The sequence below is a fragment of the Daldinia childiae genome, assembly GCF_008694065.1.
Source record: "Daldinia childiae strain JS-1345 chromosome Unknown Scaffold2, whole genome shotgun sequence".
Lineage (NCBI taxonomy): Eukaryota > Fungi > Ascomycota > Sordariomycetes > Xylariales > Hypoxylaceae > Daldinia > Daldinia childiae.
The window spans coordinates 4887929-4908542 of NW_022984643.1; the positions used below are offsets into that span (position 1 = coordinate 4887929).

The 20614-nt window shown below is 47.6% G+C and overlaps 6 protein-coding genes across 6 annotated transcripts; 4 read left to right on the top strand and 2 right to left on the bottom strand.

Annotated features, from left to right (window-relative positions):
* Positions 1 to 372: 372 nt before the first annotated feature.
* GL218_02216 (Ino eighty subunit 1) lies at positions 373 to 2467 on the top strand (the record flags this gene model as incomplete). The annotated part of the gene is made up of 2 exons (XM_033578716.1): positions 373 to 865; positions 921 to 2467. The coding sequence occupies 2 exons, from the start codon at positions 373 to 375 to the stop codon at positions 2465 to 2467; spliced, it is 2040 nt and encodes a 679-aa protein (XP_033439282.1).
* Positions 2468 to 8365: 5898 nt separating this feature from the next.
* Positions 8366 to 9034, top strand: GL218_02217 (Multidrug resistance-associated protein 5; the record flags this gene model as incomplete). The annotated part of the gene is made up of 1 exon (XM_033578717.1): positions 8366 to 9034. The coding sequence occupies one exon, from the start codon at positions 8366 to 8368 to the stop codon at positions 9032 to 9034; it is 669 nt and encodes a 222-aa protein (XP_033439281.1).
* A 104-nt stretch (positions 9035 to 9138) lies between these two features.
* Positions 9139 to 9534, top strand: GL218_02218 (Oligomycin resistance ATP-dependent permease YOR1; the record flags this gene model as incomplete). The annotated part of the gene is made up of 1 exon (XM_033578718.1): positions 9139 to 9534. One exon carries the CDS (start codon positions 9139 to 9141, stop codon positions 9532 to 9534), a length of 396 nt encoding a protein of 131 aa, XP_033439560.1.
* A 2542-nt stretch (positions 9535 to 12076) lies between these two features.
* GL218_02219 (putative csi2 protein) lies at positions 12077 to 12634 on the bottom strand (the record flags this gene model as incomplete). Its single annotated transcript, XM_033578719.1, has 1 exon — positions 12077 to 12634. The coding sequence occupies one exon, from the start codon at positions 12632 to 12634 to the stop codon at positions 12077 to 12079; it is 558 nt and encodes a 185-aa protein (XP_033439559.1).
* Positions 12635 to 14226: 1592 nt separating this feature from the next.
* GL218_02220 (rRNA-processing protein FCF1 like protein) lies at positions 14227 to 15081 on the top strand (the record flags this gene model as incomplete). The annotated part of the gene is made up of 3 exons (XM_033578720.1): positions 14227 to 14262; positions 14391 to 14821; positions 14946 to 15081. 3 exons carry the CDS (start codon positions 14227 to 14229, stop codon positions 15079 to 15081), a joined length of 603 nt encoding a protein of 200 aa, XP_033438541.1.
* Positions 15082 to 15818: 737 nt separating this feature from the next.
* On the bottom strand, positions 15819 to 19710 carry GL218_02221 (Histone-lysine N-methyltransferase, H3 lysine-4 specific; the record flags this gene model as incomplete). Its single annotated transcript, XM_033578721.1, has 5 exons — positions 15819 to 15922; positions 15984 to 16337; positions 16432 to 17963; positions 18158 to 19005; positions 19084 to 19710. The coding sequence occupies 5 exons, from the start codon at positions 19708 to 19710 to the stop codon at positions 15819 to 15821; spliced, it is 3465 nt and encodes a 1154-aa protein (XP_033438542.1).
* Positions 19711 to 20614: the final 904 nt, after the last annotated feature.

Below are 20614 nucleotides of genomic sequence, written 5' to 3' on the forward strand. Positions count from 1 at the left end.
TATGCAAGGTACCTACATACCTCTCTGAATAAGGTGACGCGCCGTGAGCAGGTACGGCTTGAGCACTTTGATTCCAACACAGTTTTTTTTTCCTTTCCTTTTCTTTTCTCAATTTCAACCCATCGACCTTCGCATCCTTCATATTGCAAGGCTTTGTCATTTCATCTCAAACTTTCAATTCAATAATGCCTTAACGATAGTCTGGCAACCCTTGCCTTAATTAAAGGCACTTCTTCTTTCTTTACGTTCCTTAGACACTTACCATAAAACTTGTCGCCGACTATTGTCCTACAAGATCGGCCTGCACTACTCTCTTCATTTACCTACCAACCTAACACCCTACATCGTTTTCAATCCTCATCCGAATTTACGATGGCTTCAAGAGACGGAACGCCAGAGCCAAGCCGCTGGTCGCGCGCATCCAGTGCAGCCCCAAGAGATAGCACACCCGGCGATAACCTCGAGGCTAGCATTATCAGATCTGAATCCGGACATAGCAGCAAGCGACCCAAGAATAAGTCTACTGGTGGCGCAGCAGCAGCATCCTCATCATTCCCTACAGTAGGCAAAATCAGACACCTAAAAAAAGAGGATGGAGAGCCACTGTGGAGAAGAGATATTCAGTACGACTTTCTCAAGTCCGTTTTCGATGATGACAGAAAGGTTTTTACCAACAGCTACGAACCTGTAGGAGATGGCAAGGAGAAGCAGAGCTTTGCCGACCTATATATCGATACGATGGCCAGAAGCAGCAAGACGAGTAAGGTTCTTAGGGATAAACTACTTAGTGACAGGGAGGCCGCAAAGAGCATGGCTATGGTGTGCTTGCTTGTCAACGTGGGTCGCATGAATACGACGCTTAACTGTAATAATATTCCTACCGCTCGCTTGTATCACTATCGCTAATGACATTTCCTTAGTTTTCCCCGAGATGCGAGCTCAACTTCGAACATATCATGCTATCCCGTCCTTACAAGCCCATCAAGATGCATCGGCCTATAAACAACTCCAAGATGCGCCGAGATTGAAGTCTATCTTGAAAGGTGCCGCTGAGGATCGACCTGAACCACATGAGCTCGGAGAGTTTAAGGGAAAGGACCCGCCTCGATCGAACCCGGTGAACCTCATCTTCCTCATATGCCAGCAAGCATCTTATATTGCAGAACTGCACTTCCCTCCTGGTGGTGAATTCCATGACTTAATTATGAAGACCAATTACACGAGCAAATCCCGTGCGAGGGCATTTTTATGGCTAATGTGGTTCTATCTCGAGTCAGACTTTACTGAGGAAGGCTGTGAAGAGAATCCATTTGGCCCTGGTGTCGACTATGGCACTGAAGTGGCGAATCAAGGCGTCCCGCGGATGGAAGAAATGACGGCAGACGAAGAGGATCGCGAGAATATCGACCCGCACGAAGAGATTGACTTCGGTCGTGAGAAGCAAAATCATAGAGCCAAAATAATAGCAGCCGACCAAGCCTACTTAGCAGACCATCAGAGTAAGCGTGGCTCTAGAGGACGGGTCATGGCCGATGAAGGACCAACAGCCGCTATCCTCCCTCGGATACGCCCATCGAAACATGAGTCGGATATGGATAGCACACGATCCACTCCTCCACCAAGAGCCTTGTCGCGCCTTGGTGCTAACAGTACTGGACGACGAGGCGGGGCATCCCTGAAGAATTTGATATTCGATGGTTCTTCACCTGCAGGGCCGGGATCCCACGTTATTGAGGGCATCGTTCCCCGAAAGCCGCGCCCTCCCACAGCACACCAACTAGCAGTAGAGCGGAACCGAAACCAACGAGTTGAACATATCCTCGGTCGCGGGCTACGCAAGCAGCATCATCGTGCGCGAAAGGCGCGTCGACAGGAAGGTGCGATTATACGTGCCAAGCGTCGTCTAGCTGCCATGAAGGATGCCCTTGTAGACAGCGATGAAGAGGAATACATGGTATCGCATAGGGAGCATAAGCACCTCTTCATAGACCGAGGTTTTGGTGGTCTTTGTCAACTTCACCAAGAAGACGACGACTTCGGCGAAGAGTTCGCGTCGTACTCAGCGGCACTGAGAAGAACGGATCGACGGCTTCGACGCTGGGATGGTCGACCCGAATTGGGCGTCGTACTAGCCTCTAAGAAGCGTACTGCAGGCCCACCCTCTGATTACGCCTCACCTGACCCGCATGGCGAACGTGGCAGGAATGGCAGCCCGGAGAAGGCAAATGCAATCAAGATCAAGCAAAACGGCAACACCAATGGTGATGTCACAATGGAAGACGCAGACGACCTAGATCCTATGGAGAAGGAACTCTTAGGTATTGATAGCGGCGGCGAGGAAGGCGAAGGAGAGGGCGACGGTGATGGTGACGGTGAAGGAGAGGGTAAGGATGATTCCGAGGATATCGATATTATTGGTAAGGCGTTACTGGGACTTGATGGTTCGGATGGCACGGACAGTTCGTAGTGCTTTTACAGGAGGTGGACGTTTGATTTCGACATGATTGATCAACACCATTCATAGTTGACGACGCGTTATTGCTATTTATTCTACGTCTTCGGCGAGCTTGGTAAAGCTTCGCAAGACACTTGTACACCTAGGTGATTACGGAAAAGGATGGCTATCAGGGGTGGCTTAGACGAAAGAGCTAACAGTGAGCTTTGAGCTAAATGATAATACGTGAGATTTTTTTTTTATAAAAAAAAAAAAAAAAAAAAAAGCGAAGAGAAAAACATGCTCTATTGGCTCTTTGCCTTAGACTTTTGATCTAAGTGATAGGATGCAACGCCCAGGTGTATGATAATGCGTCCCTTCGAGTAGCAGTATACTAATCCCCCCTTGCAACTTAGCACAGTAGATATCTGATGCATAGCTTGATTAGAGAAAAGAGGATAGCCTCTATAATACTAAGATCGACTTTTGATGATTTTAAAGACTTACTCCGAGACCCGTTACTATTAGACTAATGAATAGTAGTTAATGAGTTGAGTGGATTATAATTGAAGAAGCAGGAATACCGACTAATACAGGTCCTTTTATTTTCACTTATCAGACCATCATTTTTAGGGGCTGTAATTTACAGCTGGGCAAGAGGATATTTGTACATGTACATGTACCCAGCTACACCAGTCGCATTTCCGTTGAAATATGTAAGACGTAGCAATTGTGGGATTTTGCAATTAAGTGAACCATGTCTTGCATTTCGAAGATATCCGTTGGGTTTAATGACCGGGTCGTGTAGCGATGCGGCTCTCATCTCGTACACATGTACATACAGATCCTCCCGTAGTTAAGCAAGATTCTAAGTAACAAACGATACATATTTACATAGGATCAACTTACTTAATCAGAGTCTAGCTGAAGTGAATGTTGTCATTTGTAATCTTTCTCGCAACATGGGTATACGATGCAGAAATTACGTGGGTTAGGCAGATGAAAGCCGCGTATATAGTCAAAGACGTAGAGAGGTAGTTTTGAGTTGTATTATAAATCAGCAATTCTTATTGCAAGTCTATTATGCAAGAGCTAGTCCTAACTCTGCAGTAGTGCGAGCCTAGAACTCGGGATAGAATTTGTTGGCTCGGGACCGCTCGCGGATACGGTGTTATTAGGGCGTCCGAAGTGGCGGATCCGAAAAAGCTTAACTCTTCCCCAGATGAAACAGCTGGTGCGCAATAGATACATATGACATACATCGTAAGTTAGTTAACTAATAGGAGAAGAAACTTCTAAAACGCCACTGGAGACGAAGCGCGGCGCATTAATAATGTATATTGCCGGAGACTTTAAGGAGACAACTAGACGAGTGAGAAATGTTTCCGTAGGTCTACCGACTGCTAATAAATTTTCTAATGCGACAATTACTATTGGATATTCTTAAGTCGATTCCGGAATTCGGATTAGTACGGCACGGGTTTGAAGACCGGATAAGGTTAATTTATATTAACCAGGAGTTTTACGGAGATTATGAATTTTACGAGGTATGTACATATTCGCAGGAGGAATAGAATAATGAATGAGATGGAGTTTTTTTTGTTTTTTTTTATCTTGACCGACATTATGACTACATTCTTCCCGCCAATGCGTCAGTCGCGCAAAACCTTCCTATTCGTGGTGTCAGATAGATAGGTAAGTATGTATGCAAGTGCTATCACCCATCTCTGAACACTAGATTCGTATAGGGGTAGATGTGGTTGGTAAACAACTACCGGGATTGGCTCAACTAGGTAGCGAGCTCGTACTCAATTCCGAGAGATCGGATAGTTGACTTGAGTATAGTCGTATTCCTCGCGGCAACCTCGAATCGGTGTATTACCTACTTTATCTTTTTTTTTTCTTTTTTTTGTACTATATGTAGGTTAGTAATGTATGTACATAGGTAGACTGCCTACCTACCTAATGTAAGTATTATATGGGACCTGGTTCGTTATTTCCAAGTGGAGTAGTATGCCGGGTAGTATGTAAGTGCGGCTAGCGGGGCCGATGAATCAAGGCATCATATTAAGGTAAAAAGGGACCTGGGAGGTCCTTCCCAACCTTGCCTGGTTTGATAAAAAAAAATGTCGGAAATTCTAATTTCTTCTACTCCCGCTTACATACATAGCTCTCAGTCTCTCAGCTCCTCTATCTAGTCTAGACTGGGTAAACAGTCGTGTAAGTGTGTAACGGAGAAGTGACCGGAGTTTACTCTCATGTGTTGGTAATAGACTATTACTACTACCAGACATCCCCCATTTTCACTTGCCGCTTATATTACTTTTACTACTACTTCGTTGCTACCTTATTCTCCCAAGATCAAGATCATTTCCAAACGCTACTCTTTGCTTCATACTCAATAGATAAAACAATTCATTAAAACCTATCTCCAAGATCTTATCCAAGGTATAGGATAATTGTGTAACAGCTCACTTATAATTGCTATACTTACGTCACTCTCGCATTGTCTTTGCGAATAAGTGCTAGGCCGCTTTTTTTGGCTATAATATGGCAAATGAAGCTGAGGATAAGGAGACAAAACCCGTCGATCCACTTACAGATGTCAATAACACCGCCAACTCTGAGCCGGCCTCAGTCTATGAGGATCCCGACGAGGAGATCCGTAAACGAGAAGAGTCCGATGAGAAAAGAGCCGGCCGCGAGGAATTAAAACACACTCAAAGTTATGCCACCGATACAAGCGCAATCACTCGTACAACCTCGAGAGCTTCCGTGCCTATAACTAAGAAGCCATGGTATAAAACACCAAATCCGCTACGATGGGGTTCGATACCCCCTACTCCCAAGGAGCGCCAAGTCTCGAGGGAGTACAAAGCTAGCTTCTGGAGTAAACTAACATTTCAATGGATGGCTCCCATGATGGATGTAAGAACTCGTACTGATATGTCCCGCTTGGCCTCGCTGTATTGATAGAAGTATTTAGGTCGGGTATAAACGACCCCTAGAACAAGATGATCTCTGGCTAGTGAATCCTAATCGGAAAGCCGATAGGATGACGGGTAAGGCGAGAGAATCGTTCGAAAGACGGAAAAATAATGGTGACAAGTACCCCCTACTCTGGGCGCTCCACGAGACCTTCTTCTGGGAGTTCTGGGTCGGTGGTTTCTGTCAACTTTGCTCGTCCATTTTTCAAGTCATGTCTCCTTTCACTTTACGTTACCTCATTGAGTTCGCCCAGCAAGCCTGGGATGCGTCTCAGACCGGCTCGCCACCGCCGCAAATTGGCACAGGAATAGGCCTAGTTATCGGCGTAACTGTCATGCAAATTCTACAGAGCTTGGGAGTCAACCATTTCATATATCGCGGTATGATGATCGGAGGACAGACGCGCGCAGTCCTGATCAGTCTCATCTTCGAGAAGTCTATGGTGCTCTCCGGCGGGCAAGGGCTGGAGGCAAAGAGGGTATCGATAACTCAACAGAAAATGGCCAGGGAGAGAAAGGAAAAGAGAACGCAGCCAATAAGACAGAAAAATCAGAAAAGGACATGAAAGGAGATAAGGCAGGTATTTCTGGTGACGGCACTGGCTGGAGCAATGGAAAGATCGTGAACTTGATGAGCGTTGACACCTACCGTGTGGACCAAGCCAGTGCCATGTTCCATCTGATTTGGACGGCACCTATTTCTTGCATCATAACTCTTATCGTCTCCTGATTAATCTGACGTACAGCGCTCTAGCCGGCTTCGCGCTCCTCGTGATCGGTATTCCGGCATTGACTAGAGCAATCCGCTTACTGTTCCGGCGCCGTGCTGCTATTAACAAGATAACGGATCAACGAGTAAGCCTAACCCAGGAGATTCTTCAATCAGTCCGGTTTGTCAAGTATTTCGGGTGGGAAGGGGCTTTCCTTGAACGCCTCAAGGATATTCGGACTCGAGAGATCCACGCTATCCAGGTCCTCCTTGCTATTCGAAATGCCATCAATGCTGTCAGCATGTCGCTTCCTATCTACGCCTCTATGCTTTCATTTATTACCTACTCACTCACCGATCACGGTCTCCCAGCCGCACAAGTCTTCTCGTCCCTCGCGCTCTTTAATGGTTTGCGTATGCCCCTAAATTTGCTCCCCTTGGTGATTGGTCAGACAGTTGATGCTTGGTCGTCCCTCAAACGCATCCAAGATTTCATGCTATCTGAAGAGCAAGAGGAGGATGTCATATTGGAGCCCGAGGGGAAGAATGCAGTTGAGATGCACAATGCTACCTTTACCTGGGAAAGGACGCCGAGCCAGGAATCTGAAAAGTCAATGGTTGCTGGCGGGGACAAGAAAGGCAAGAATGGACCTCAGCAAAAGGGCGCGAAGCAAAATCAGAAACCAGGCAACAATAATGGCCCATTGGAAGAGAGTGCCGAGGATACAGCAAGCACGCTTGTGGAAGAACGTGAGCCGTTCAAGCTACAGGAATTGAATGTTGAGATTGGTCGGAATGAGCTGGTTGCTGTTATTGGAACCGTCGGGAGCGGGAAGAGCTCCTTGCTTGCTGCGCTTGCTGGCGATATGCGGAAAACATCAGGTGAAGTTGTGCTGGGAGCGTCTCGAGCTTTCTGTCCGCAGTATGCCTGGATTCAGAACACGAGTGTCCGAAATAATATTCTCTTCGGGAAAGAGATGGATCGTGAATGGTACAAAGAGGTCATCAGAGCGTAAGTCATATTGAACAATGTTGAAGGAAGGCAAATACTAACTTGTTACTAGCTGTGCTCTACAACAAGATTTGGATATGCTTCCCAACGGAGACGCTACCGAAATAGGTGAAAGGGGAATCACCATCTCAGGCGGACAAAAGCAGCGACTTAATATTGCCCGAGCCATCTACTTCGATGCTGATATCGTGCTTATGGACGACCCGCTCAGTGCCGTTGATGCCCACGTTGGTCGACATATCATGGACAACGCTATCCTAGGTCTCCTTAAAGACAAGTGTCGTATCCTTGCCACGCATCAACTTTGGGTTCTTAATCGCTGTGATAGAATCATCTGGATGGATGGCGGTAAGATGCAAGCGATCGACACATTTGACAACCTAATGGCGAACCACTCGGGTTTCAGGCACCTAATGGAGACAACGGCTTTGGAAGAAACGAATAAGGAAACGCCGGCTACCGTCGAAGAGAAGACAGGCGGCGATAAAGACAAGAAGAAAAAGAAGCGTGGTCAGGGGTTGAGCAAGCAGAGGAGCGAGCAGTGGCAAGCGTCCCATGGTCTGTTTATACCGGTTATATTCGAGCTTCGGGGAGCATTCTCAACGCTCCTCTCACGTTAGCTGTTCTTCTCCTTTCCCAGGGCGCCAATATCATGACAAGTTTATGGCTTTCCTACTGGACGTCAGACCATTTCGGCCTAACAACGGGGATATATATCGGCGTTTACGCTGGCTTGGGCACGCTACAAGCTATGCTGATGTTCGCCTTTTCTATTCTACTGACCATATACGGCACAAATGCTAGCAAGACTCTTCTCAGACAGGCTGTCTCCAGAACCCTCAGAGCACCGATGTCGTTCTTCGACACAACGCCCCTAGGCCGTATAACGAATCGGTTCTCCAGGGATGTCGATGTTATGGATAACAACTTGGCTGATGCGATGAGGATGTATTTCCTCACGTTAGCCATGATAATAACTGTGTTTGCGCTGATCATCGCTTTTTTCCACTACTTTGCTATTGCGTTAGTTCGCGCTTGCTATTCTATTCGTGCTTGCGGCATCGTACTACCGAGCGTCGGCAAGAGAAGTAAAGCGCTTCGAATCAGTACTTCGATCTATCGTGTTTGCTAAATTCGGAGAGGGTCTTAGCGGTGTGGCATCTATCCGCGCATACGGATTAAGGGATCGTTTTATTGGCGACCTTCGAAACGCCATCGACGAGATGAATTCGGCATATTACCTAACATTCTCAAACCAGCGGTGGTTATCCGTGCGTCTAGACGCTATCGGGAACGCGCTCGTGTTTACCACGGGTATCCTCGTGGTCACGTCCCGATTCGATGTTTCACCATCGATCGGCGGTCTCGTACTCTCGTACATCCTATCGATCGTGCAGATGTTGCAATTCACGGTTAGGCAGCTAGCCGAGGTGGAGAACGGAATGAATGCCGTGGAACGCCTCCAGTACTACGGCACACAGCTCGAGGAGGAGGCGCCAGAACACACGATCGACGTCCGTCCTACGTGGCCCGAGAAAGGCGATATTATCTTCGATAACGTCGAGATGCGATATCGTGCGAATCTGCCCTTGGTTCTTAAGGGTCTGAGCATGCACGTCCGTGGTGGCGAGCGTATAGGTATCGTGGGACGTACCGGAGCCGGTAAGAGTTCTATCATGTCGACTCTCTTCCGCCTAGTCGAGATTTCAGGAGGCCATATCTACATCGACGGCCTAGACATCTCCACAGTCGGTCTGCATGACCTGCGCTCCCGCTTAGCTATCATCCCGCAAGACCCAACACTCTTCCGCGGGACGGTGCGCAGTAACCTGGACCCCTTTAACGAGCATGCGGACCTAGACCTCTGGTCCGCGCTCCGCAAAGCAGATTAGTCCCCGCCGACGCAAATATCGACGACAAAGATCCCTCGCGCATTCACCTCGACAGCGTAGTCGAAGAAGACGGATTAAACTTCTCGCTCGGACAACGACAACTAATGGCGCTAGCACGTGCCCTGGTCCGCGGGTCCCAGATCATCGTGTGCGACGAAGCGACGTCTTCGGTGGACATGGAGACGGATGACAAGATCCAGAAGACGATGGCAGTCGGGTTTCGCGGCAAGACGCTCCTGTGTATTGCGCACCGGCTACGCACTATTGTCGGGTACGATAGGATATGTGTTATGGATGCGGGACGGATTGCAGAGTTGGATTCGCCGATTGAACTTTGGAGAAACGGGGGTATATTTAGGAGTATGTGCGATAGGAGTGGTATTCGGGAGGAGGATATTTTGATGGCTATGAGGGGGCTCAGGGGGGAGGGAGAGGAGGACTTGAGTGAAGATATAGGGGAAGGGTCGAGAGGGAAGAGCGAGAAGGATGATGAGATTTAGATGATGTAGAAGGCTGGACGAAGTTAAAATGATGGGTGGTGATATGATACAGACGGGATACCATACGATAGGACGGGCCTTGGATAAAAGTTAATAATGTTGGGTAGATGTGGTATATACCTAGGTAGCGATACACGGATATATATGAGGTTTGAATATTAATATTATGTCTATCTATGTGGTTTTAGGTGTGTTGAAAGGGGTGAGGTTGATGCTGGGCTTGATGTCCATGTCTTATATATAGGTACTTAGTACGTACTAATAAGACTATGGTGTTAGGAATGGTTGAAGGGATATGAGAGTGTTTAGAGGAAACGAGTAAATAAATGGTTTATTTATTTTCATATAAGGTCAACGTGTAGATAAATAGGTAGATACGCACGAAAGAAACAAGAGGGTCAGAGCGGTTAGAGACTTTAGGTACTATAGATAGCCACCACGTGTAAAAACCCAAAGACGCAAGGGATAGTGCTCGACTTGTTTCGATCTTCGCCTTGATCCGTTCATAACGCAAGGGCTTTCTTGGTATCATGTTTAAGTAGATTGCTATAACTGAGTATCTTATATTTGTATATGATTGCTGGTAGTAGTATAGATGTTTTGGGTCAGATATTATTATTGCTTTAAGTGGTTTTAAATAGTTGAACTATACGGAAAATATAAGTCGAGTAACTACAATATCAAAAAGTATTCAGTTACTATTATTCAAGCTTAGTTATTTAATACGTGCCTAAGTTCTTCTTATATTTCAAATACTTAGGCAAGTAAGTAGTTGATTACAAAATAAGATTAATATACATGTATATAGTTGTCAAGTAGTAACTATTCTTATACTTATATATATCTACCTTATACCACTTCCAATATCACGACTTACACAATACCCATTTTGAGTAGTAGCTATATCGGAATATAAGTGCCTACCAGATCTTAGTGCGAGCCATCCCGTATACATACCTTAGGTACCTAACCTAGGTACCTTACTTGCTTTTCTACATCTACCTAACCCAGGTTACACGGGATCCCGCATCCCATCTGCACACAAGCGCATGCGCCATTCCTGCAGCTACCCGTCCGTAGATACGTATATGCCTACGTACTTGCTACCTACTTCCCTCCGATAGGTAACCTGTCTCGCTGGTCTTTACGTTACTATATATATAATATATATATGTACTTCCTTACATTAGTAGATCAGATTAGGTAAGTACCTACATATATGTATGGAGCACCTGTGTACCTCTACCTGTGTATCTGTATATCTACCCGTCTCTCCACAGCATATGCACATACATACATACATACATACATACCCAAAGCCAACACCACATCCCTTGAATCCGCAAAAAAAACTCCACATTTAGCATCACTGCACATACAAGAACCGATGAAAAAAATGTATTATATTGGATAACAGCCCTCAAAAGGGGAGACTACACCACACCAAGTCCTATCCTACGTCTAGTGTTATCTCCAGCTGTAGCGACAGATCGGTGACGTAGTTAGCATGTAATCTCTGCTCTTTTCCTCTCCCCCTTTTTGTTTTTTAAAAAAAAGTATGTAATAAGTAGTACTAAAACTATGCTATACTATACTATACCGTAGTAATAGATATAGTAGCATCAAGGTCGACCCAATGTTGCCTTTGCCTAAACTCCAACTCTAATGCCCATTACACACACGTACACACGTACACACGTACGCGTTCATTTATTTTACAACAAGCAACGATACCTAAACAAGCCGGGGTCCGAAACCGAACGAATATATTTGTCTGCTCGATCGATCGACGATTGTCCTCACCGCCGGATACCCAATCCCCTTTCCCCCCACAGCTTTACAAGGATTGGTTCGTCTGGCCCCGTCCTAAATCATTGCTCGGAATAATAAAAGCTTTCCCTCAGCGATATTCTGCGTGGAAGAATTTGTAAATGCCCAAACACCTTAGCCTTCCCTTTCCACACTCCGCTGAAGCAGACCCCTTTCCAGATATCTAATGCCGGGGTTGTGATGAACTCCAGGTGTGGTGGTGGCTAGGTGGTGGGAACTGATTTTTCGGGTCGTCTAATAAATCTTCCAAGAAAGCGCTAGGTGCCCGTCCACTGGGTGGTCGATTTAGATTCAGCGAGCTCGCGCTCATGTTTCGTTGTGCTAAAGCCCCACGGGGTGCTAGACTGGGAGACTCAGGTGGAGTGTGTCCAAGAGGTCGCGGGTAACTGTGCGAATCAGGCCGTAAGTTCGTCAGACTGATATTATGGCCATGGCCCTGCGGAGAGCCTGCCCCGGCGGCATAGAAGCCGGAGGGTAAAAATCGGGATTCACGATTACCGCTGGACGTAGTAGGAGCATGGGGAAAAGAAAATTAGACTGGCTCGGGGTTTGCGAAGGTATAGGTCCCCGCGTTGTTCTTCGTATGCCACGGCCTGACCCGCCGTTACCAAGCGAAGCCGAAGATACCTGGTCGGTATACTTATAGAACGGAGGAGGTTGCGGCGGAAAGGTAGCCTTGTCGTTAGCAAGTTGCTGAGCCAGTGCCGCCCTCTTAACCGAGCGGATGCAGAAGACAGGCGACAACCGCGCGCCATATCAAGACGGCAACTCCGAAAGCACCTAGGATTGCCCCGACTGCGATGAACACGGTGCCTTCCGGCACGCTTGACGGTTGCATAAACGGGGCATTCTTCGTAGGAGGAACGGAAGGAGCGGGATAACTATATTGGCCAGGGATAGTAGGAAGCGGTCCATCATCATCGGATGAAGTTGAAGTGGTAATAGGTGGAGGAGTATCGGTGGACGAAGGCTCCGTTGTAGTACTGGCATCGGTCGACGTTTCCGTCGGGGTTTCCGTCGGGGTCTCAGAGGGTGTCTCGGATGTGGAAGAGTCTTCGTCGGGGTCCGTCTCGGTGTCTGTCTCCGTTTCCGTCTCCGTAGGTGTTGGTGTTGGCGTAGGAGTAGGAGTAGGAGTAGGAGTTGGGGTTGGGGTTGGTGTAGGAGTTGGCGTCACGTCACTCGTCGTATTATCATCATCGTTATTCCCTTGAGCGATGACGTTAGAGGCGAGAAGGGCGACGAGAGCGAAGAGAAACGGTTGCGTTCGCATGATGGGCGAGTTTGCGAAACAAAACGACGAGAGAAGTAATTAAGTGAGGGAAGGTCTCGAAGTCGTTTAATATGCGCAATCGCAAGCGCACGGGGAGTATAGGTGATGGGCACTATTTAAATGCTATCGGACATAAAGTTTACTCTGTTGTGATTGTGGCTGAGCGAAGGCACGATGATATGGAGTTTCTCTCGTATTTGGCCCCAACTCAATTACGCAAAGGGAACAAGGCGCCCCCAACTTGGACACGAACGAGGGTTTAAAAAGAGGTCAAGTTACGATTGGAAGTTTATTAATATAAAAAAAAGAATGTGGGTTTTAACGACGGACGAGAAATAATGTTGATTAAAAAAGTTTATGAGTTTTGCATTGTTGTTGTTTATTGCAGATTTCCTTATAATCCTCCCACCACTTCGTTTCGCTGATGTTTGGCGAGATGGTGGATGGTGGATGGTAGATGGATGATGGGCAATAAACGATGGGCGAATGGGAGATGGATAATGGATAATGGGGACGAGGGACCAACGAGAAAAGGAGGAGAAGCTAAGAGGATACCTTAAGCAAAAAAAAAGAGCAGGCACGCTCCATGCCCCAATCTGCCCATGCGAATCTAACCTAACCTAGTTTAAAAATCCAAATTGAGGGAAGACGAGACGAGAAAAAGGCTCGCGTAAATTATCTAAGTGTACTAGTACCCTATTAGTACACATTACTAGCATATCTTACTACATAGTACCTACCTAGATAGGATACCGCATGGCTGGTTTGACTTTTAACAAGCGCCGCCTAAATTATTTTAAAACCCCATCATATCGTACATAGGGGTCCCGACTTGATGGATAGTACATACAAAGTAACGGTACATACGTACCTACGTATAGATTTACATGCGCAAAGCACGGCATCGGCGAATATGGAAGCCCGCAGCTACATACGCTGTGCGACTCGGTAGTACGGCGCACAGCAGCTAGCCACCCTGCCCCCCGAACGCATCTATCGGAGTATATATTAGAGGTATGTACTACTAATGTACGTAATTGCTCAGTTGTATATATGCCCGTTGTAATTCATCCTCACTTAAATATGGACCTGATCTAAGATTTCCGATATACAACACTTTTAAATTCCACGTGGTGGCTTTTCGTTCTAGACGTAATTGTAAGACATCCCCGGTCAATCTTTAAGTGAGAATAAGAAAAAAAAGGCCGGCTAAGACGCAATCATCAAGTGGGCTGGTAGGCAAAATGTATTGGTACATGCGATGACTTACATAAGGCATATACTTAGGTACATTATATATATACATCAACGCATGGGGAACGCGCGCACTGACCAAGTTTAGACGCCAAGATTAGTACCTTAAACTTACCTATAGTGGACAAGGTCCATCCGGCAAAACCTTATGTAATACATGGCGGTTAATCTGATATTCCATTTCCCAGGGCGGTCAAGATTTTCTATGGGCGGCAGATTTATTATCTTGATACTCAGACGCCTACCAACTTTGACATTGCTTGACGTTACCCGTTCGAATTCAAGTCCCTCGCGTCTGCGTTGAAGTATACTGATCTAAGACAAATCGGAAATCCATCATGGGTGTCGCAAAGAAGACGCGCAAGTTCGCACAGGTCCGTTCCCTCTCATCATCACCTTAGAAAATACCTTATCGATAAGCACCAAACAGCATCACCACCACCACCACCACCATCACCACTACCAGTACCACCACCAGTATGTATACTAACCCTCCACCCAGGTCAAGCGCATAATCTCGCGCCGCGACGCACGCCTCAAAGAAAACCAAACCAAAGCCGCCGACAAAGCCGCCGCCGCCGCAGCATCCAAGCCCTCGGCCTCAGGCGACATCGTGCGCCGCGAAGTCCCGCAGCTCCCCTCGTCGCTCTTCTTCCAGCACAACGAAGCATTGGTTCCGCCCTACAGCGTCCTCGTCGACACCAATTTCCTCAGCCACACCGTGCAGCGCAAGCTGCCGCTCCTCGAGTCCATGATGGACTGCCTGTACGCGAAATGCACCCCCATCATCACCAGCTGCGTCATGGCCGAGCTGGAGAAGCTAGGGCCGAAATATAGGATCGCGCTGAGGATCGCGCGCGACGAGAGGTGGGAGAGGTTGCAGTGTGATCATAAGGGTGTTTATGCTGATGATTGCATTGTTGATCGCGTTATGTAAGTCTAGTCTAATTCCGAGGTTTTTTTTTTTGGCCGGGGGGACGGGGGACGGGGGATTGGAGTGGTTGTGTGAGGTGTTGATATAAGGGAGGTGACTTAGTAGCTAACCGCAATCGAACAGGAAACACCGCGTATATATTGTCGCAACCAACGATAAGGACCTCTGCCGCCGGATACGCAAGATCCCCGGTGTCCCTATCCTAAACGTAGCTCGGGGAAAATACGTGATTGAGAGATTACCCGGTGCTCCTCAATAGTCAGGATCTACATAGGAGGTATAATACGATGCATAGCTATTTTGAGGCTTCCGGCGTTAAGGTAGACATTATTATATCAAGTAAGGTTGGCTTAAGGCATACCAGACGGCGTTATAGGCAGATTTAAAAAAAAAAACAGTCGATTTAATGCAAGGAATGCTACAATACAGATTAAACGTTGCTAATTAGACGTGCATGCTCAATAAAATCATGTTGAATAGCGGCAATGCAATTATTATCCCCATCTCGTTTCGGGGGGTCGAGGCCACCTAGGATGGGTTTCTATGTACACTGATAACCTCGTTCCGTTGAAGGGTTTCCTATACCCAACAGCTCTCGTCGTAAAAGAAAACCACCGGGTATAAATGGGTGGTTAGTTACCTTTTTGATTCTATAGTCCACGTTACTGCCACACGCACACACACATGAAATGCAGTCATACCGTGCCGTTCCACTTCCTGAAAAGGGCTTGAGAGAAAAGAAAAGAAAAAAGGCCGTACAAGAACGCCACTGTCCCCGTCTCCGTTGGAGAAAAACAATCGACTACTGTACACCCCTTTTTTGTTGCGCCCTTCGGCAAGAGCTTACTCCTTAGATGCATATATATCAAGGCGGGACATCTAGAGGCGCGCCGCCTTGAGATGAAGAGGATCAAAATGCAGTGAAAACCGCCCCGCGCCAGACAAATGTGTAACAAATACGCCGCTCCAATATCGGACTGGAGGTCATTAGGAGGACTAATTGAGGAAACCTTTGCAAGCTGCAGTTCCGCAGAGGCAGGGTATACGATCCAAGCTTCCTATTTCTCGCTCAAACTTGTAGTCGTATGTCAATTCCTCGTCTATAGAAGTTTTTGTTAGTATCATGAAACTATTATATCAGATGGGTATCTGCAAACTTACTCTGAGCAATGTCTCGTAACGCGTAGATGACAATTCTCTTACTACCCTCCACCTTGATAATCTTGGCTGTACAATTTGGCATGCAGCTGTGGTTGATGAAACGTGCAATGCCACCTTTCTTCGTTGCGTCGATGACTGTGCTGTCGTCGATACGGAAGAGGTAGCTGCTACCAATGCCACTCTTGAGATAACGGTTCTCCCGAATCTCGGAAATGGACTGTCGAACTTCCTCGCCGACATACTCGATGATCATGTCATCCTTGTTGATGTTTTCCATCGCGTAGAGACCCCAGTTATGAATGGGCAGAGCGAGCAAATTTGACCGGCTTCTTCCGCTTCTTAAGCTGATTGAATCTAAGAACCTCCGAGTCCTGACCTAGAGTTCTCTTTTGATCGTTCAGGTCGGCGACAAATCGGCGATTGTTGACACGATTTGCTCTTGAGTTACCCTTTGCTAATAACTTCTCTGCTGCAAGCTTTGCTGCTTCTGCTGCAGCAGCGGTGTCCTTGCCGTCTTTCTTGGCAGCACGGAGCTGTCGCTCTTCCCTTGCCTTTTGGACCTTGATGTGATGAGGAAGATATTTAGACTTCTCTGAGTTGAGTATCTTCTTCACGCCTTCCGTCCGAGCACACCCAGTAGGGTTTGGTACGTAATAACCCTCAATAGTAATGGGTTCGTCCCGGGATGGCTCGTCAGCGTTAAGCTCCCGCACGCGACTGTGCCTCCATACCCAGAGTCTGGGATCGCCGACATCAACAGGCTTGAATTTTTTCTTTAGCTTGCTAACATCAGGGTGATCATTTGGCTGGAGCTCAATCTTTGACATGGATTTAACAGACAAAGTAAATGGTTCTGGAAGGGCCATTGCTGGGAGTACCGCGTCAGAAAAGCGATCATCCTTTAGAACTGGCTTGTCTATTGCTTCTTCCATGACTGGTTTTTCTGATTGCTCTTCAGGCTCTTGAGTCTCTTCCTTGTTTGTTTGATCTAGAGCCTCCTCAACATATGCTTCCTGTTGTTGCTTCTTCATGGCCTCACGTTCTTCAAATAGCTGCTTCTTAGTCTTCTTCTTGGGTTTTGCTATAGTCACCTTCTTCCTTCCTTTAACAGGCTTTTCGGTCGGTGTGAGCAGCTCGGTAGCATTGAGACTCTTAGTATTGTCACGTCCAGCGTCGGGCATAGGTACGTCGTCAGTTGGACTTGGGAATTCGCTCTCAAGCGTATCAATAGTAACACCAAAAAGCTCTTCGTCGGACTTTTTCTGTCGCTTGATAGCGGCTTCGATATGCAAGTCGAGTTTCCGCTTCTTTGCTCTAGTGGGTCCATCGTTGACGGGGAAACTAGCATCTGTCATGGAGTCTTCGTCACCGAAGCCGTCTTCAAAGACATCGTCCTCTGTACTCAATCGGCTGCGAGGACGCGAATCTGGCTCTTCAACATCGCGCGCAACAGAGTCGCGGTTCTCGGTTTCATCTTCGGATGCCTCGTCATCACTATCTGGAGGTTGCAGCCGATGGTGAAGAGAACGGAAGGCATTGTGTACCACAGAAGATCTCTTGCGCGCAAACGGGTCTGTAAACCCATAGTTCCGCTGGGCAGCACCTTGACCTTTAGCTTTCCTAATACGGGGCAGAGCTGTAACATCGAGACGAGCAGTACGGCGTTCGATCGGGTCGGCTCGAGAATTGGGGGTACTAATCGGAGTTTCATCGCGCTCTTCGACGCTGACAGCAAGTCGGGATGAGCCAGCTGGGTTCTCAAGGTTCAATCTTCGCCTTTTAGCAATATGATTGTTCGGGTCTAGAAATGTAAATAGGGCAGGTATGGCGACTTTAGTCCTAATATGTCTGATTAAATGCTCCTTCATCTCACGACGGACAACTTCAACAGCCTCAAGTACGGGATCAAAGTTCTTCGCCCTTTGCTTTTTCTCTTCTTCCAAAACTGCTTCTTCGTCGCGACGTCGCTCGTCGCGGGGTCTATATTGGGTTCGTCTCTATAGCGGGTATCTGCTAATGGTCTCTTTTCCGGCTCGCTTCCTCGTAGGGGACCGGTGAGTTGGAAGATCCCGATGGAGTAACTCCATGGAGCTTCATTGCCATAGTATAGGTGAAGAAGGCACTGCCATCTGCGGACCTAAAGCACCGGAACGCCTCGTCGCGACCGACCGAACGTAGTATTGGGGAAGATTATATAGTAACCAACGCGGTCGGCTCGTATGTCCTCGAATTGGAACGCCTTCAGGCGTTTTTTCATATGAGGTATCGTTGTAACCATCACTGGAACGCTGGAGTCGGGAACGAAGACGTATGGTTCGCCTTTGAGGGTAGCTGGAATAGGTTGCATATCGACCAACGTGGAATAAGCCTTAGGCTTCGTCGGGGGTGCCCAGGCGGGCTCTACTGCTCCTATTGAGGGTCGTTGTCGATCGGCAGCAGGACCTCTCGGGGCAGCAGGAGGCGCTCGGCTGAGTAGCTCGGGAGGCATTAGCCTTGGACCCGTAGGTACAGGCGGCGTAGCAGCTGCACGCTTCGCTTCGACTTGATCCTTCTTAAGAATAGTCTCGAGCATGGATCTACTTTTCTTGCCATCCCGGTCAAACTCTACCTTTATATGGTTCGCCTCAATCTTTCTGCCGTTCATAGCTCTGGCAGCTCTTCTCGCGGCATCGATAGCCGAGATGGGAGGCCGTCTTGGTTGCTTCGAGTCTCGGTATCGAAAGGTCGCAAAACCCAGATAACTACCTGTATGAGGATGCATTTTATTGCTACTCTCAGCAATATCGCCAAACGAGGTGAAAATGGTCACAACCTTGGAGAAGGCAATCAGGGGGTTGAATCCGCTAACGACGATCTGGGTTGGCGGCCCAGGGCCAATGGAGGTGGCAGCATCATACGGGTAAGGCTTGAGATTATATGGAGTTTGGCGTAGCCTAGCCTTAGGTAGATGGAAGTCGACATTGATATAGTCAAGCCAGCTACCCTTGGATAGGCGAGGGTCTAGAGGGGGAGCGTCATCTTCCTATTCAGTGTATTAGCCAAAGTTCTCACGCAAAGTAGATGACGCTCCCCCTCCATCCATATAATATATTATACGTACCAAGCCGATATTCTTGTATTTGGGTTTCAATGTTTTCCTATCGCTCGAAGACAAGCTCTTGTCGGTTGAAGGATCGTGTATGCACTTGGTTCCTTTTATAGTAAGGTTAGGATCTCGAGCTGGGAGGCGCTTGACGGCGCTGGGAAGACTAGACGACGACCCCGTGGCCATTGTGGGATTCGTACTATCAGATCTGCTGGTAGTATTGTGAATGGCGGAGGTGCGCTGCTTCGCGGCTTGTATATGTGGGGGATTTGTGGGCGAGCCCGATATAGTAAGAGGAGTGAGGTTGCTGTTGGATGCGCGTGAAGAAGCATTTAAGGCAGCGGAGGAATTGAAGGTGGTAAAGACAGAGGATGCGGTACTCGCATGTGAGCTTGCGGAACCAACACCATTGAGGATATCCCCTTGCAAGGACTCGGTATCATCTGTCGGGGGATGTGCGGCATCAGACAACGATGAATCGTACTTGGCGCCATCGCGGTGAGCAGGTGTTGCCGTTTTGGAATCATGTTCGATAGCTTCTGATGTCCTCGAGGACTTCTCGCGTTCCCGTTCATTAGCCTTGTCTCTGGCGGCGCGAGGAGCGTTAGGAAAGAACTCCTTATAACCAGCGCTAGGAGCCATGATTCGGAGGGTCGAAGTTGGCGGCTTCGACTATCCACCGACCATCATATCTCGAACCGGTAATGGTCGAAAACACCATTCATTTATGACGCGAAAGGAGGGTGTATGATTGATGTACTAAAGTCGGGGGTGGAGGTGGTAGGAGGATACGCGAAACTTTTGCGTCCACGCGACAGGATCGGAGATCTGACGTGTGGACTCGTCAAAAGACAAGTATCTGATCTTGACGATGTGGAAGGCGAATAAAGAAGGGTATATGACTAAAAACTAGCCCAGTACGGTCGCGAATAGATGTAGAATGTGTGCCTATGAAATTTACACCGGCGAGGTCGAGACTGGGCCTTAGTTGAAAAAGGGCGGGCGGTAGATGGAGAATGAAGAGGCTGATGCCGAAAAGTTGAATTGGCGGTTGATGGGCAAAGCCAGATTCTGATTTCAGGGATGGGGCCAAGTCCGGGGGGGATGGTAGCCACACCTGTGCCACATCTCTGTTCTGTTTTTATTCTCAGGTCTATGAAGACATAGCTGCACCTGTACCTACATGTGGCGTTGCTAGGCTACATTAGGCTACACTAGGTACGTGCATAAGTCTGTATTGGCAGTAGGAACTTCCCCCTTATGCATTACAACGTCACCATTATTTGTTATTTGCTGTTGTTCGCCTGCATGTATCGTTAACAATTATCGAGAACGAATAGAATCGGCTTTATCCGTCAGATCCAGAACCTGATGCGACTCCTTTTTACCTAGCCAGGCACCCGTCTCAAAGTGCTTTGACTATCTACTATTCAATATGCATCTCTGCCTTCAGGGGCTGCAAGGGTTCTATCAAGGACTGTTCAATAGAAAATTGTAGCCCAATTCAACTAAAGCTTGTAAGTAATTACTAGGTACACTGGTATTA